The sequence below is a fragment of the Merops nubicus genome, unplaced genomic scaffold (assembly GCF_000691845.1).
Source record: "Merops nubicus isolate BGI_N331 unplaced genomic scaffold, ASM69184v1 scaffold36106, whole genome shotgun sequence".
NCBI classification, from domain to species: Eukaryota; Metazoa; Chordata; class Aves; order Coraciiformes; family Meropidae; genus Merops; species Merops nubicus.
In genome coordinates this window covers 24529-39583 of record NW_008616196.1, presented here as the reverse complement: position 1 = coordinate 39583, position 15055 = coordinate 24529, and the positions used below count along the sequence as shown (strand labels likewise).

General features: G+C 52.1%; 1 protein-coding gene across 1 annotated transcript in view; it reads right to left on the bottom strand.

The window, feature by feature from the left end:
• RUSC2 (RUN and SH3 domain containing 2) overlaps window positions 1–14615 on the bottom strand; it is a 16705-nt gene extending 2090 nt beyond the window's left edge. The window contains 9 exon segments of the mRNA XM_008942773.1: window positions 1–304; window positions 1823–1869; window positions 2960–3065; window positions 3760–3934; window positions 5899–5975; window positions 7055–7198; window positions 9135–9669; window positions 9704–9942; window positions 12653–14615. The exon segment at window positions 1–304 is cut by the window's left edge and continues 1 nt beyond it. Coding sequence (XP_008941021.1) covers window positions 1–304; window positions 1823–1869; window positions 2960–3065; window positions 3760–3934; window positions 5899–5975; window positions 7055–7198; window positions 9135–9669; window positions 9704–9942; window positions 12653–14615 — 3590 coding nt within the window.
• Between the last annotated feature and the right edge of the window lie 440 nt (window positions 14616–15055).

The window sequence follows — 15055 nt, the reverse complement described above, 5'->3', positions numbered from 1 at the left end:
CCCACTTTGCATGCTTCAGGGGCAGTGCTGCAGCCGTCGGGATCCTCACTGCTGCTCCGTGTCCGCATCAGCTGCAGGGTGGAATGCGCGGAAAGCAGCAGGTCCTGCTTCACACGCAGCAGCTCCTTTTGCTGCTGCTGCTCTTTGCCCATCTGCATCAGGTGGTGCTCGAAGAGGAGGTCTAGGTTGAAGGGCAGCAGGGAGAGGGGCTGAAGCAGGAGCAAGAGCTCCTCGAAAAGAGGCTGGCACACACTGTGAGACAGGCACAGGAAGCCCACAGGCTGGTAGTGTGCCAGGATGATATCTGTAGGGCAAGAAACATCAGTTAGACAAGATCTTGCCACCTTTGCCAAGCCACCAAGAAGCTACTGAAGCATGGGGAAAGGAGATGGACACTGGTGTTTGGTCACAGCTATGGCTGCAGTGTGAGGCTCAGTGTGGGGTCAGGGAGTACCAGGTGCTCTGTGAGCTCTGGGCACACCAGCCCAGGTCCTGCTTCCAGCCACACCTGAAGCTGGGACCTGCCTGTCAGACTATCTACCAGGACAACCTCTGCCACAAAGTGCCATGGGGGCAGGGTGCAAACAAAGAACAACAAAGGGTTGGCATACATTAAAATTCTCTTCCCCACCTCCTGGAGATATCAAAGAGCTGCAGATCTGGCTACTACCAGTCCCCTGCAGAGAGAGGTGTCAGGGACAGATGAATATTTTCTCTTTCTAGGGACCTGGCTGGCCTGAACTGCAGATCCTAACAGAAAATGGACGAGCATTTCTATCTGCAGCATTCATCCTTCACTTCATTTGACCACATCTGCAGTGCCCCCGACTCTGCCCATCTTTTTTTGTCAGGTCTCACTCCCAGGGAGAGACTTGGGAACAGGATTTGTGGCCATTTGTCCCCAGTGAGGTAACAAACTTACACCACAGACAGCCCTGCACCTTGTCCCCAACTCCTCTGCCTAGCCTTCATCTTCCTGACAGCCCTAGCTTTTGCTCATACTTCCAGCTCTCAATGATGTCTTGAAACAGATGGTTGTCATCTTCTCCACAAGCCCAGGATCCTTTATCTTGCTACACTGCTCAGTACAAAGGCAAGTGTACTCTCATCTGCTCCAGAAAGAAGAGCTGACTGCACACACAGACCTAGGAAAGGTCTGCTGTCAGCCCCCAAACCTGCCAGAAGATACTGGGCTGAGCTTCTTGCAGTGCATGGGGCCCTGTTCTGAGCACTCTCAGGGGATCCAGCAGGTGGAGGGTGTCTGTCTCGCTGCCCACTTAGCTCTTAGTCATGCTGCCTCTAGGCATGGCTGTGCTGCTGCTTTATCAGCATGCTCTATAAACATTTCTGGTTGAGATAAGAGACACATCCAGTAAAATCTGCTTTTTGTTTGTCAGGCGGATTTCCTTTCTGTTTCTTTCCATCTCCTGTGCCTGCAGGATTTCAGCTAAGTGTGCACATGTTCAGTTGTACAAAGCTTTCAGGCACTGACCAGGGAACCCAGAAATTTGGGGAGGGTTAGATTTGGTCTCCTGCAGGTAGACTGAGGGATCTGGATTAGAGGTCATAGCCTTGGGTACTAGGTGCAGCTGAGAAGGACATGGCTGGCCAGGCTCAGGTGGAGGGAGCAACATGGAGCTTAGACATCCATCTGGGACTTCACTGGCACGCTGGGACTTTACTGTAAAGATCAATCCCTCAGATCAGAGTGGAAGGGAGCAGTCTAGGCTGGGAGACCAGCAGGAGAAATACATGTCCCCCCCATGCCCTACATTGTGCAGAATCTGGCCCCCAGTATAGCCCACAGCCCTCAGGCTCTTACCTTCATGGTTGTAGAGGTGGTTGAACCAGAACTCCAAGGACCGGATACTGCAGAAAGGGAAAACAGGGAAGGAAAGACAGACAGAAAGACAGGCAGACAGACAGAAAAGAAAGGGAAAATTAATTAACTTCTTTCATCTTTTCTACAAAATGAAGTGTGCCTGGAGAAGGGCAACAAACACAGCATGAACCTCAAGACCTAGTGAAAGGACAGTGCCTCACTGCCATCACCATGTACTGACCACAGCCACCCAGCCTGTCACAGAGCCATCCAGTTTGCTTTACATGAGGCATTGTGCAACCACAACCCCAAACAATCACGTTTCCAGGAAGTTCCCTCACTATTAAGGTCCTGTGCCATTGGCAGAGCTTAGCTTTGCTGAGAAAGGCTCATGTGGAAGAGGAAAACCATCCACAAATGTGAACAGATTGCAGGCTACACGCCTGGCCCAAAATATGCTGGTATCCTGTGCCAGCAAGGGAGACCTGGGCCACCATGGGTGGTAAGGGCAGGGCAGAGCTTGCTGCTGAAGTAGTCCTTCAACATTTGGAGAGCTTGGGGACTCTGTTGCCACTACCAGAGCTCTTGCTGACCACTGAAGAGGAGCTGGGAAATATCATCCCAGCAGCACTTATCCCTTCACTGGCAAAAGGACAGCACTTCTGCCTTCTGCTTAACACTGAGTGTATCATGCACACTCCAAACCCAACTGGGAAGGGCCAGCCTTGAGTCCTGGACTAGGGCAATTTCATCTTCAGGGCCTCTTGCCCTGAGATTCACTGCAGCTCTGGGAAGCAGTGATTTCAGTAGGGATTTCCAGAAGCAATTTATGCATATGTTATGTCTAACCTTGCATGAATCCTGTCAGACAGATTTCCTCCCTAATGTTCTGGGGCTAAAACAAACTGACCATGCTCTTCAGTGGGCTATAGCCACCCGTTCTCAGTCCTAGCCTGGTAGGTTTTGACCCTTCTGGAGAAGCTTGCAGCTTCTTCCTTCCTTCACCTACACCTGAGGAGTGTCTTCCCAGGTTTCCTAAGTCTTTTCATTGGCAGCTGTGCCTGGCTGCAGTCAAGGACCAACACCTGCTGCCAGCCCTGGACAGTGACGTGCAGCTAACCCAGGGATGCTGCTTACTTGAGGAGGCCAAAGATGAATGCGTTGAACCTCATGGTGTGGTTGGTGAGCTCCGTGTACTGGCTGATCTTGCTATAGAGGCTGTGCAGCAACTTGGTAGAGGGCCCTGTGGAGAGAAACAAAGTGCTGAGATTAATTGCCAGCAAAGCCAGAACAGCACCAGGGGAAGGAGTGTCAAGGCCAAGAGAGATGCTTGCTGGCTGCCCATGCCTGTATGTGGATTGCCCTTCCACCAAACACCAAGATAAGCTCAGTCCATCCCAACAGTTAAGACTCCACAAGGGAGATGGGTTGCAGTCTGCTCCAGAACTACCCTGGACAGTGGCCACCACCACAATCCAGGGAGCAAACTGGCACTAGCAGAGGGAGCAGGTGTTGTGGGTGTGCTTGAGCCAAGTGAGCCCTGAGTGCAAATTTTCTTACAGAGCAGGCTAGAGCACAACTCTGCCTTCTACAGTATCTGTGCAGGGCTGAAGATGAAGGTCTAGAAAGACCTGGGAAACTCAGAGGGGTGGAAAGGGGCATTGTTTCGGGGTTCTTCGTTTGTTTGTTTGTTTTCCATTGATAGGTCCTGTTACAGGAGGATTTGAAAAATTCTGGGGAAATGATAATAAATATTTGGGCAGAACACAACAGTAGCTCTCCCATTTTGCAAGAAAAGGTCAAGGTGCACTCTGTTCTGTGCAGGGAGACAGGTATTCTTCTGCACTCCAATCCTTACAGTCAACCTTTCCCAGCACCTCCCAGCTGCAACATGGGAGAACCTCAAAGTGATGGGCATCACTGCACACCCTCCATACCTAGCTGGGTGGATGCCTCCACCACACTCCAGGGGATGTTCCTTCTCTGGCCAATGATCATGTCCAGGACGTAAGCCTTGAGCCCGTCACTCAGAACATCCCGGACAGCAGGGCATAGGTATTTCAGGATGAGATGCCCCACGTTGGGGCTCACAGAGCTGTTCCCAAGTTTAGCCTAGGAGACAAGAGGCAACAGGGAGACTGTTGGTAACTGCTCTACAAGGTACAGATGCATGCAAACAGTCCAGCCTCACTTGCTCATTATATACACCCAGCAAGCAATATCCAGGCTCTGATGAAGCTCTGCAGCTCCTTGGACAGGAAATCTCTTCCCCTTCACCCCTGCTGCCTCACACACTGTTTCTGGATTGCTCCCTGGAAGGTCTGCCCCCAGGCTGGAATGAGGCAACAGCTTGGGAAGACAATATCCCATCTTGGGGAGAGGACATCCCAATTAAAAGGCATGCCTAGTTCTGCCTACAGGTATAACTGGGGGGAAAAAAGAGTAGGGGATTTTACTGCTGCTGTAGGTTTTCTTGTTGCTATTTTTGAAGCAGGAAGCAGCAAGCCACACAGGAACTACCAGCCCCAAGGGGTTAAAGAACACTTAACTCAGTGACATGCAGAGCTATAATTCCTAGGGATTACTATAAATAAACAGGGTGAGGGCAAAATGGATGGACAGAGCGCAGGTTGAGGTAAGGAAGCATGTGAGGGTCCAGAGTCAGAGAAGTGGGGACACATTCTGCTCCATATGGTCTTTGGGCAGCCAGGATGTCTGTCCAAAGGGGTCAGCCCTAGGCCTTGCACATCACATTGGTGGTCCAGGCAGTTGTGCTCAGGGCACAGATTTTTACCAGCTCAGCTGGAATTATACTGGCCAGTTGGCACAGGTCCACAAGGGCCCTGAACTGAGACTGAACTTCTGGGTCAGGAATAATCCTGTCAGATCCATTAAGCGTGGGAGCATCACAGACGGGTGCTGCCTTTTGACAGGTGAATGCTCAGCCCTTAGCATACTGATGCATAATGAAACCCCAGGTCAAAACCATAGCCCTGTTTAGTAAGTAAAGCAATGTGAGAATGTTGCAATTATTCCCCAGACTCACACTGCAATGACTGGGAGCTCACAGGGAAGCCTTGAAAAGCTGTAGGAATCCCAGCATCTCCAGTTACGCTGCAGAGCAATCTCTGCATCTCCAACAATTGTAACTGGGGGCAAATACCCTGGGCTCCAAGAGAAGATTGAACCAGCTTGGAATTTGACTCAGTCAGGTCTCTCCTTGGGCATGGCACTCCACGGCAATTGGCATGTCCAAATAGTGTCACATCACTGTCCCAGAGTCCCCTGACTAAAGCAGAGAATTCATCGAGATGAGGCACTACAAACGTGCTGGGTATCACTGGAGAGCAAATACTGCCTGGAACAAAGAGAAGCAAACTTGCTCTGCTCCTAGGTCATTCCAGAAATGGGAGATGAGGGGAGCACAGGCCAAAGACAGCCAGCCCCTTGAGCAATCTATATGCGTTCTGACACTAGTAAGTTCATGGCAAAGCTATAGGGGATGCTCACCTGCCCCAGATGGGCAATGACAGATGCACTTTTTTATCATGATGGAGGCCTGGGACTGGGGACGCTGCACTGTGTCCATGCACCAGTGCCAGAACAGAATCATGGCACATGGTGGAGGGAGACACAGCTCTTCACTGCATGAGGCAAAAAAGATCTGGTGTACTGCATCAGATCATACGTCCCACCGGCCTGGTATTTTTTCCTAGACAGAGCCATGAGTAAGTGTATAAGAAAGAGCTGATGAGAGCAAACATATTTGATACTTGCCCTTAGTACCCTTGCAGCCTGTAACTACTTTCAACTCAGAGACTACCTAAGCTGGACATTATTCCTATATGTTTCATAGACCTTAATGAATTTCCCTTCTCTGTGACCTCGAGCATCATGCAGTAGCAATTGTCAGAGATTTACCATCAGCTGCATGGCATAACATTGCCTTTGTTTGCTTTGCTCTTAGGGACTGCTGCCTTCACTGGATACCATGTAGTTTTTGACTGGAAGAGAATGGAGAGGCAATCTTTCTCCATCCTCTCCATGCCACTCATGATGTTGAAAGCAATTCATACCTTCACCCCAGGATCCCGACTGGTTCCAAAGTGAGCCACAATCAGGTCAACAGCAGTGTTGATTGCTTTCACCAGACCTAGAGGGAAAGAACAAGTCATTGAGTTGCCTGAGGGTCTTCAAGGACAGACCCTGACCAAACACTTCACAAACAAATCAGACAAGGGCATTTCAACCCTATGTTGTCCTCTCTTTAGGCATGTAGAGCCCCTCCTAATTCCTCACCCAATCTGTCCCTGCTTTTTCCAGTACTCACCTATCAGTCCAACCGTAGGACAACCCTTAGAAGGGTTGAAGCATAGGACACCCTGTCAATATTCCTAAGGGACATGGACTATCACCTCCACGAAACATCCCTTGAGGGAAGAGGGATGAGGGATGAGGCAATGAGTCTTTTGCTGCTTTGATCCTAGAGGGTGGCAGACCAGAAGCCATGCATAGGGCAACCGATGTTATGACTTACAGTAACATGCCCATGGTGGGTAATCTGACATCTGCATCAGTATGATGCGAGAACAGAAGTGGGATAAAGGGAAAAGCTGCCATCTGGTAATCACCAACACACAGATGGCAAAGGCATGAGAACCTTTCTGCATGGCCCTTGCCTCTGAAATGATACCAAGTCAGCTGTCAACAACCCACTCCCCAACCCATGCCTCATCACATCTGAATCTTGTCCTGCTTTGGAAACCTTTCTCCCACTCTTGTTATGTAAACAATTTACCACGAAGAACCCAACAGACCTTTTACCTAAATTACATCATCTCAGGTTATCGTATGTGCAGCATCACACAGATACACAGGTCTGCCCTTGCACACCGTGTCAGGGGTGGCAGCATGCCCTGCCATAGAGTTGTAATCCTGTGCCTGCCTGCTCTTTCTGACCTTTCTTGTGGACTTAGGATTCATTCCTTGGTCAAGCAGGTCAAACATACTCTATGGCACATTGCATGGTGCAGAGAACACAAGTTCAGAGTACAGAGAAGACTCTGTACGGAAGCAGACATCAGTCCATGGGATGGGTATTTATGATGCTACAGTAAAGAAGGACAGGGAAAGCAACCATTAAGTCTACAGAGATGAGATGAGACAGAGAGGACTCTTTGCATTATGCTGTGCTACACCACATCCTCATCCACAAGAGATGCACAGACTCACCCTTCTTCTGTAGCAAGTCGATGGAGATGGACTCTGTGTTGCCATCTGGGGAGAGGCAGAACTCAGCAGGGGGTTTCTCTGCTAGCGAGAAGTAGTCAGGGAAGAAGTCAGTGTAGGTAAGCTGGAGTTGCTTCACAGACTGTCCTGCAGGGCCAAGACAGGAGGGAGATGGATCAGCCCCAAGCCCTCACACCAAAACCTCTCCCACATTGTTTGCTTCTCCCAGAAGCAACTGGCACCAGCAGCAGTGTTCATGCCCCAGCCTCTCCAGGGCTGGGGCAGCAAGGTTACAGCTGCTGCTCTCCCAGCAATGTTTTGCAACGTGAACCTGTACAGTTCAACCCCACATCCCACCCAACATCCAGCTCCAGCTTGACTAGGGGCAGCACAGCTTGACTGGGGGGGGGGTTCACCCTCATGGGCTGGCGCTAAGGGAAACCCTGCTGCACCACACTCAGGGCTGCTGTGTGGATAGCTCCAGCAAGCAGAGTCAAAAGCAGCACAGAGAACATCCCTACTTGTCACACACACAGGCATGCAGAGGCAACAAACTACGTGTCTTCTGCCTGCTGCCTGGAATAGCCTCTGTTTTCAAGGGGCGAATTCTGCAGAAATTCTTCCATGTGCTTGATTTCCATCTGGTTGATTCCCCAAATCTGTGCTAGGCATTTCCCCATAAAGAAGGAATGGAGAAACCCTTTAGATTGGCAGAGTGAAATGTAGAGTTCCTCCACAACTTGAAGCTGGCCTGAAGAACGCTCTCCCTCCCACAGACAGACCTCACTGCTCTTCACAGAGGACTCTCCAAGGTTTGGCCAAAAGCAGCCTGCCCCTCTCAGCCTTTCCTGCACAAGTTTTAGAGAACTGGGAAGGCCTTAAGGCCAATGCATGGAGAAGACAGAGCCCCGTGGAGCCCTAGAGTGCTGCCAGCTGCCTCAGAATGCTACAGCCCAGCCCCTAGCGTGCTGCCACGTTTGGGCAGGCGGATAGACACTGTGGGGCACAGACACAAGATCTCCATGGGACACAGCTCCAGTGTGAGACATGAACTACAAGCAGGACACAGTCCAGGAGTACTTGTGGAGGTCTGAGCAGGTTCTTGTGCCATTCACTTTCCCCCTCAGTGTGGCCCAGAGCCAGACCAACTGCTCTGAGATCCTGGAAAAGGGAGGCTCCACACAGACTGCACCCATTAGTAAGGCAATTGTCACCTTCCTCTTGTTCTCCTCAGGCCCAACGTGAGCAGATGCATCATCCCTCCTGCTTGGAGCAGGCAGAGCAGTGTTGAGGCCAGGCTGAGCCTGAGCCCCAAGAGAATGAAGCTGAGCCCCAAGGTCACTTCCCAAGACCCCTCAGCAGAAAGGTGGTGCGCACCGTTCAGCTTGCAGTGGAAATGGCTGGTGTTGAGGGTGCCGGGGAGCTCAAAGATGGGGTTCCCTCGGTTCAGCCGAGACTCTTGCTGCCTCCTGTCTAGGCTGCCTGTTAAGCTGGGCAGCCCCGACATGCGGTCCAGACCGAGGGGGTTCCTTCGCCTGTACCCCCGCCACTTCAGCGCTTGGGGAGAGAGGTGGTTTGCTGGGATGCCGCAGCAGCGAGGGTGTGAGCAGACGGGAGGACGTGGAGGGGAAATGGGGAGAGAGAGCAAGAGAAAGAGGAAGGACAGAGAAACAGAGACAGCACATTAGTTAAAAGTTCAGCAGCATTTCAGGACATTAGAACGCACACATGGAAGGGAGGGGAGGGCTGCAGCCTTGGCAGAGCAGGACAGGAGCCTGGGTAGCCTCGTGGCTGTGGACAGAGAGGAAGCAATTTGGGGGTGCAAGCACCTGGCATGGGGTGCTGTAAAATTAGCATCCCACACAGAGGGCAGGAGTTGTGACTGGACGGGTATGTTCTTAGTGCAGGACTTTGTTCTGCAGACAAAGTGACGGTAGGGGCTGTTGGGCACTGCAGCATCCAGATGCAATTTTGCCCCACGCAGGTTATATCTATAAGAGAAGGTGATGCTATAGGGAGCAGCCATAGCCACAGAGAGCTGGAGATGTTCCAGACCAGCATGCCCTGGTGGATGGGTACCTACCATTGAGGGGCCGTATTCCCATGCTGCTCAGGGGACCAGAACTGCTGGTCTCACTGCCACTTCTCCAGTGGGGATCTACGTGGCCTCCTCCTCTGCTCACGGGTATACCGCCCACCGAGAGGGGCGGAAGGGACCCACTGTGGAGTCGGTACTCAGAAAGCGGTGGGCTTGGCTCCAGGGATGCCTCCTTCTTGGGAACAGGCTTGGGGTTCTCCTTTTGCCTCAGAGTATCGGCTTTGGTGGCTTGTGCGGGCTGCATGGCACTGACAGCAGGGGAAGACCTCGTGGGAAGCAGGCTGGCAGAGATGGGGCAGGACCTGCTCCTAGGGGGCTGGCTCTCTCCGGCTCTCTCCACAGTGGGTGAGGAAGAGGAATCCCCACTTTGAAAGAAAGGCACGTTGCATCGCACAGGGGAGTAACTCCCCAGGGGAGATGGCCGGGTTGTCTCGGGGGCAGTCTTCTTAACGCAGCCATCGTTGCGGGAGGCGGCTCCGTCCACCGACAGGGGAGATGGCCGGGTTGTCTCGGGGGCAGTCTTCTTAACGCAGCCATCGTTGCGGGAGCCCCACCACCGCCTGCTCTGCCAAGGTGGCCGAGGTCTGGGAGTTGGAGGAGATCTGCTGGCTGGCAGGCCGGTTGCTGGACAAGTTGTAGAGTTGGGAAAGGCTGGAGGCAAAATGGCTGTGCAGGGCACGAGCCTTGGGTGGCTTGCTGAAGTGGTGCTGGAAAACAAACGGCTGGATGGGCAGAGTTGTGGGACGCTGGTCCTTGCTGTAGCGTACCACAGGCTTGCTGTCTGTGCCACCACCTTTAAGGAGAGAAAGGGGGAGAAAGTATGAGGGTGGGCAGAGCTATAATCACCATCAGCATGGCAGATCCCCGGCAAAAGGCGATGTGCTGTCAGCTGCGAGAGGAAGAGGATGAGCTAGAGGCCAGTGACACACACAGAACCATTCCCGTCTGAACTGGTGACACACATCATCAGCTGGCAAGCTAAGGACATGTGGCCCCAAATGCAGAGCTGCCAGCTGTTGGCAGCTATCTGGAAGTGCAGAGTGCTGCACCAGGAGCTTATGTCTCCTGGTATGATCACCAGCTTCACATCCCTTCCCCACTCCTTGCTCCCATGACAGCACAAAGTCATGGCCCACAGTGCTCTGCCCTTGATCTGCCTTTGTGGCAGCACCACAAAGGCATGGCCTAATGTACATGTACAGCAAGATTTCTTATTCCAGAGCACTGTCCCTCCCATGTATGCTGAGAGCTCACACAAGCACAAGCATCACAGGCCTTTCAGTACTTAAAGCGAGCATGTAAGAAAGACAGGGAAAAACTTTTCAGCAGGGCCTATTGCAACTGGACAAGGGGTGATGGTTTTAAGCTAAAAGAGGGGAGATTTAAACTAGATATAAGAAAGAAATTTTTTATGATGATAGTGGTGAAACACTGGCTCAGGTTGCCCAGAAAGGTGGTAGAACCCCATCCCTGGAAACATTCCAGGTAAGGTTGGATGCAGAGCTGAGCAACCTGCTTTGGCTGCAGATGACCCTGCTCGCTTCCTGCAGGGGGTTGGACTAGGTGACCTTTAAAGGTCCCTTCCAATGCAAAGCATTCTGTGATTCTATGCAACAGCACCACAACTCTGCATCCACACTGCACTTGGTGGTGTCAGAAAGGCTTCTTGCTTCCCCTCCTCCCTCCCTCTCCCTCCCCTGTAATTGTCCTGTCCTCCCTCTGAATGCACAGGTCCCTTCATCCTCCGGCCTTAGATGCATGTTTCCAACCAAATCAGGACCACAGCATAAACAGAACTTCCAACCCTGGAAAGTGCAGGTCTGCTCCAGCAAATGATGGGCAGGGATGTCCTAAGGGGAAGGGAGTGTGCGCTGGGGTGATCGCTCTGGGCACGCCTCCAGATCCTGGTGGGGCCACAATATACAGAGGGACACAGCTGAAGTGTGACACTGTGCCCTCTGTGCACGACACACACAACACTGGCTGCTCACAGGGACTGACTGGGACCCCTCATCACCAGCTATGTCACATCCCAGACCAGTGTGGCTCCTCTACCCTTGCTTCCATCTTCCTTCACTCCTCCAGCCCCCTGCAAATCCTGGGACAAAGGACCCATCTCAAGCACAGTGCTGCCATTACCAGCTGCCTGTGGGATGTGCCAGGCATTTCTCCCTAGAGATAGCTTTCTGCAGAGCTTGCTAGTCCCTTCCCAGGCCTCCTAGCCTTGCATGCTGCTCCTGGCTGGAGCAAGGCAGCTCTGCCTCTATCTCCAGCTGCAGAACCTTTCTGCCCAGCACTAACATCTGCCTTGCTGTTGAAGTGCAGGAGGTGCAGGAACTGCTGGGATGTACTGCTCTGAGAGCTCCTGCCTGCCTTCTCCTCCCTGAGCAGCTCTTGCTCCTTCTAAGCACTCCTACAAACCAAGAGGGCTGCTCCCATACCACCTTCTCCCAGAAGAGGCCTGCCTCCCCCACCATCCCACACTAAGCATACGTTCAATGCTCAATAAACAGGACAATTCCTAAAAAACTCTTGTTCCAAAGGTCAAAATCTCTCCCACAGCTGCAATGGTAATGAACAACATGTTCTTCCTATCTCCTGCCAGAAGTCTTCCAGGCATTAAATGGAGACAGTCTGGTGTTTGGCAAGTCTGGGGCTATCTACTGCAGCATTCTGGGCAGAGGCATTTTACACAGGCTTTTACCTGTGAAGCAGGTACAAGAACTGTCTAGGGCAGAGCTAAGAGGTGTCTGGAGAAATGGCCATACCTCTGGTAGGGCTGTCGCACGGCCTGCTCACCAGGACAAGTGTGACAATGTCAAGGTGGAAAGCAACTCATGTATTACAGGCTTTCCTGCAGAAGAACTGTAAGAACTGCCCTCCACAGGAACATTTGCTGCAATCCAATGCACTGCAGAGGATATGACCAGGGCATTCCAGAAGAGAAACACAGCTCCTCTAACATCTGCAGGACTCATGCTGTAAGTCCTGTCAGAGACTGTGTGAGCTCCCTGCATTGAGAGGGGACTGTTGGCTATGCCTCTTCCCTTTCCCCCTCTGCCCCATGTAGCTCCAAAGAAGAAAGGCTAAAATCTCCTCAACAGTTCCTTTCTCTTCATCTGCTAGGAACATGACTCTGCTGAGCATTTGCACATCTCTGTCTCAGGAACTAAAGGCAGGCCAGTCTCACGGACTGGGGGAGTATAACACCCTGGAAGGGAGCCGTGCAGACCTTATGTGCTAATGCCATGTCCTTCCTTACACGCTATGAGAGCTATGCACAAAACCTCAAGAGGCTTTAGAAATACAAGGACAAGACCCTTGAACTGATCTGGGTCTAAAATGATCACAGCAAGGCTTTGTCCTTGTGAGTGGTAGGCCAGGAAACAAACTGCATGAGCACTGGTCTGCAACTGTCATGCAGGTTCCTCTGCTGCTCCCCTCAAGTCCCAAAAAGCAGCCTTTCTTTTCACTTCTCCGTTCTGCCTAGTTTGGCTCCTTACCGTCAGCTCGGGCTCTAACATCTCTTTGTCCGTGGCCACTGGCAGAGCCACCTGAGAAGCTGGCATCTGCCTCCGTCAGCAGGGAGAGAGAGGCTTGCTCACCTGCCCCATGCCCACTGGGGACCTTCTCATCGGCGACCGAGTCTTTGGTGGGACACAAAGCCTGGCTGTCCCCAAACGCATGATTCAGACAGAAGCCCTCACAGCTCTGGTTCAGGCCGTGTACGAAGGGCATGGGTGGAAGACTCTGGCTGCGGCGAGCTCTTTCCTCAAGGAAGGCTGGGCAGTCCCGCTGTGCCTCAGGGATAGGGGAGAACTCCAAGGAGGAGTCGCCGCTGGAACGGAGCGGCGGGGAGGTGCCGTTCTTCCTCCGGCCTTTAGCCAGCTCAGCGAAAGAGGTGACCCGCTTCGGGGGAGAACTCTGGATGGGTACTGCTGGACTCTCGCTCAGCTTGACCGGACAGCTCACCATGCGCTCCAAGGAGCCCAGCCTGCTGCCGGGGCTTCTGTCCAGGTTCTGATCATAGCTCCTGGAGCGCTGCCGGCTTGTGTTGAGGTTAGGTGGTGACACGTTCACATAGACCTGACCCTCAATCGTGTTCTGGGTGGATTCCCGCTTTGCCTCCTCTTCACTGCATTCCACGTTGCTCTCTTCTTGTCTCAGGTCAGGCCTTCTAAACAGGTAGTATTCAGTGGGCTGGGCTGGGCTACCTTTGGTATGGTCTTCCGAGCAGCTAGTTATGGAAGATCCTGCTGGACTGGGGGATGACTGGGAAGACAAGTCACACGTGACTAACTTATAATAATTCTGAGTAGCCACAACAAGCCGTGCTTGGCTCTGGAAGCAGGCAGTGAGGTCTGAGCTCTCTGAAGTGCAAGGCTCACAGTGCAGGTGGTAGGAGTTGCAGTTAGCATCAAGGACAGGTGAAGAGGAGTGTTGACACCCACACGCCTTCTCTGAACTCTCTGGGTGATGCGATTCACAAGACATCTTGGATTCTGTGGGCGATGAATGCAAATCCAGGTAAAAAGCTCCTGTGTCTGAGTGGCTGCAGAAGGAAGAGTCACAGGAGAGGTTGGCTGAATTCAGGTTAGATCGAGACTGACCATTCATTTTGTTGTAGAGAGCACTGAAGTTCACCAGCACCCCATCAGAACTGTTGCAGGAAGAGTCACTGATGTAGCCCATCTGTTGGTCAATCACTTCAGACTGACTTGATGAACTGTAGCAGCGACAGTGCTGGAGCTCTGAGCTGGAACAGCTGCATGTCCGGCTGTGCAGGGCATCCTGATTCCTCAGCAATTCACCTGTGTTCTGGTTCCACTGCTGGTCACCACTGTCAAAGGAGAAGCTGGAGGAGCTGCCGTGATGGCAGCTGCATTCATCCAGCTCCATGTGATCTGAGGCCTGGTGGCACCTGTTCGCATTGTTCCTCTTCTGGATGTCGTCACTGCTGATTTTGTCCTCTTCCCCATCTACCACTCCGGACCGGCTAGACATGTTCCAGGATTTCACAATGTTGTTGGAGTCGTGGAGGTGGAAAGGGGGCAAGGCCAGCTCATGCAGATGAAAGGGAGGTTTGCCAGCCACAAGTGAGTTGTGAAGGTGGAAAGATTTTTGACCCAGGTCATCCCCAAAGATGCTGAGGTCTTCTTTTTTGAAAGGGTTGTGTCGCTTACTGACACTTGGGACAATCAAGTCCCTCACTTTGCCTTCTTTCTTGTCTGAGGCTTCTGCTGAGCTTTCAGAGGCTTGGAGAAAGCTGCTGTACACCAAGGAGTCAGTCTGTGAGAGGTCTCTGTCTGGAAGGGCAGAGGTCCGTGTAATGCTGAGCTCTGGCTGGCTGAACGGGTTGGTCCTTTTGCTCATGGAGCAGCACTGTCTATCAGGAACCTGGCAATGCACCAGGGGAATGTGATGGACAATCAGTGTCTCACCAGTCAGTTTGGGTGGACTATCCATGGTGAGAAATGCTCTTCAGGGCATCAGTTAGGCTGGTACTACCCATGGACAGGTAGGGCTGCACAGAAGAGGCAGGGACAACACTTCTCATAAGGGAATTCAGATACCTAGAGAGACAAAAACACAAAGGAAGTCACCTCTCAGGAAAGGCAGCAACCACTTAAAGCATCCTTGATTTGATTGAAGATAAGCACCGGAGCACAAGGTCCCGAGTTATCTTTCAGGGAAAGCATCACAATGTTAGATGCCCTGCATCTAACTCCTAGGACAACACTTGTTCATCTAGATGACCCTTCTCAAAGTTATCTGGAGTAACTGATTTCATTCAAGTGGCCAAAGGGCTGCACAGGGTTTGGGCCAAAGGAAGCCTTCACTGTGGATGGCACTGTATGCTCGCAGGAAAACACACAGACAGCACAGGGTCTGAAACGAAGTGATGC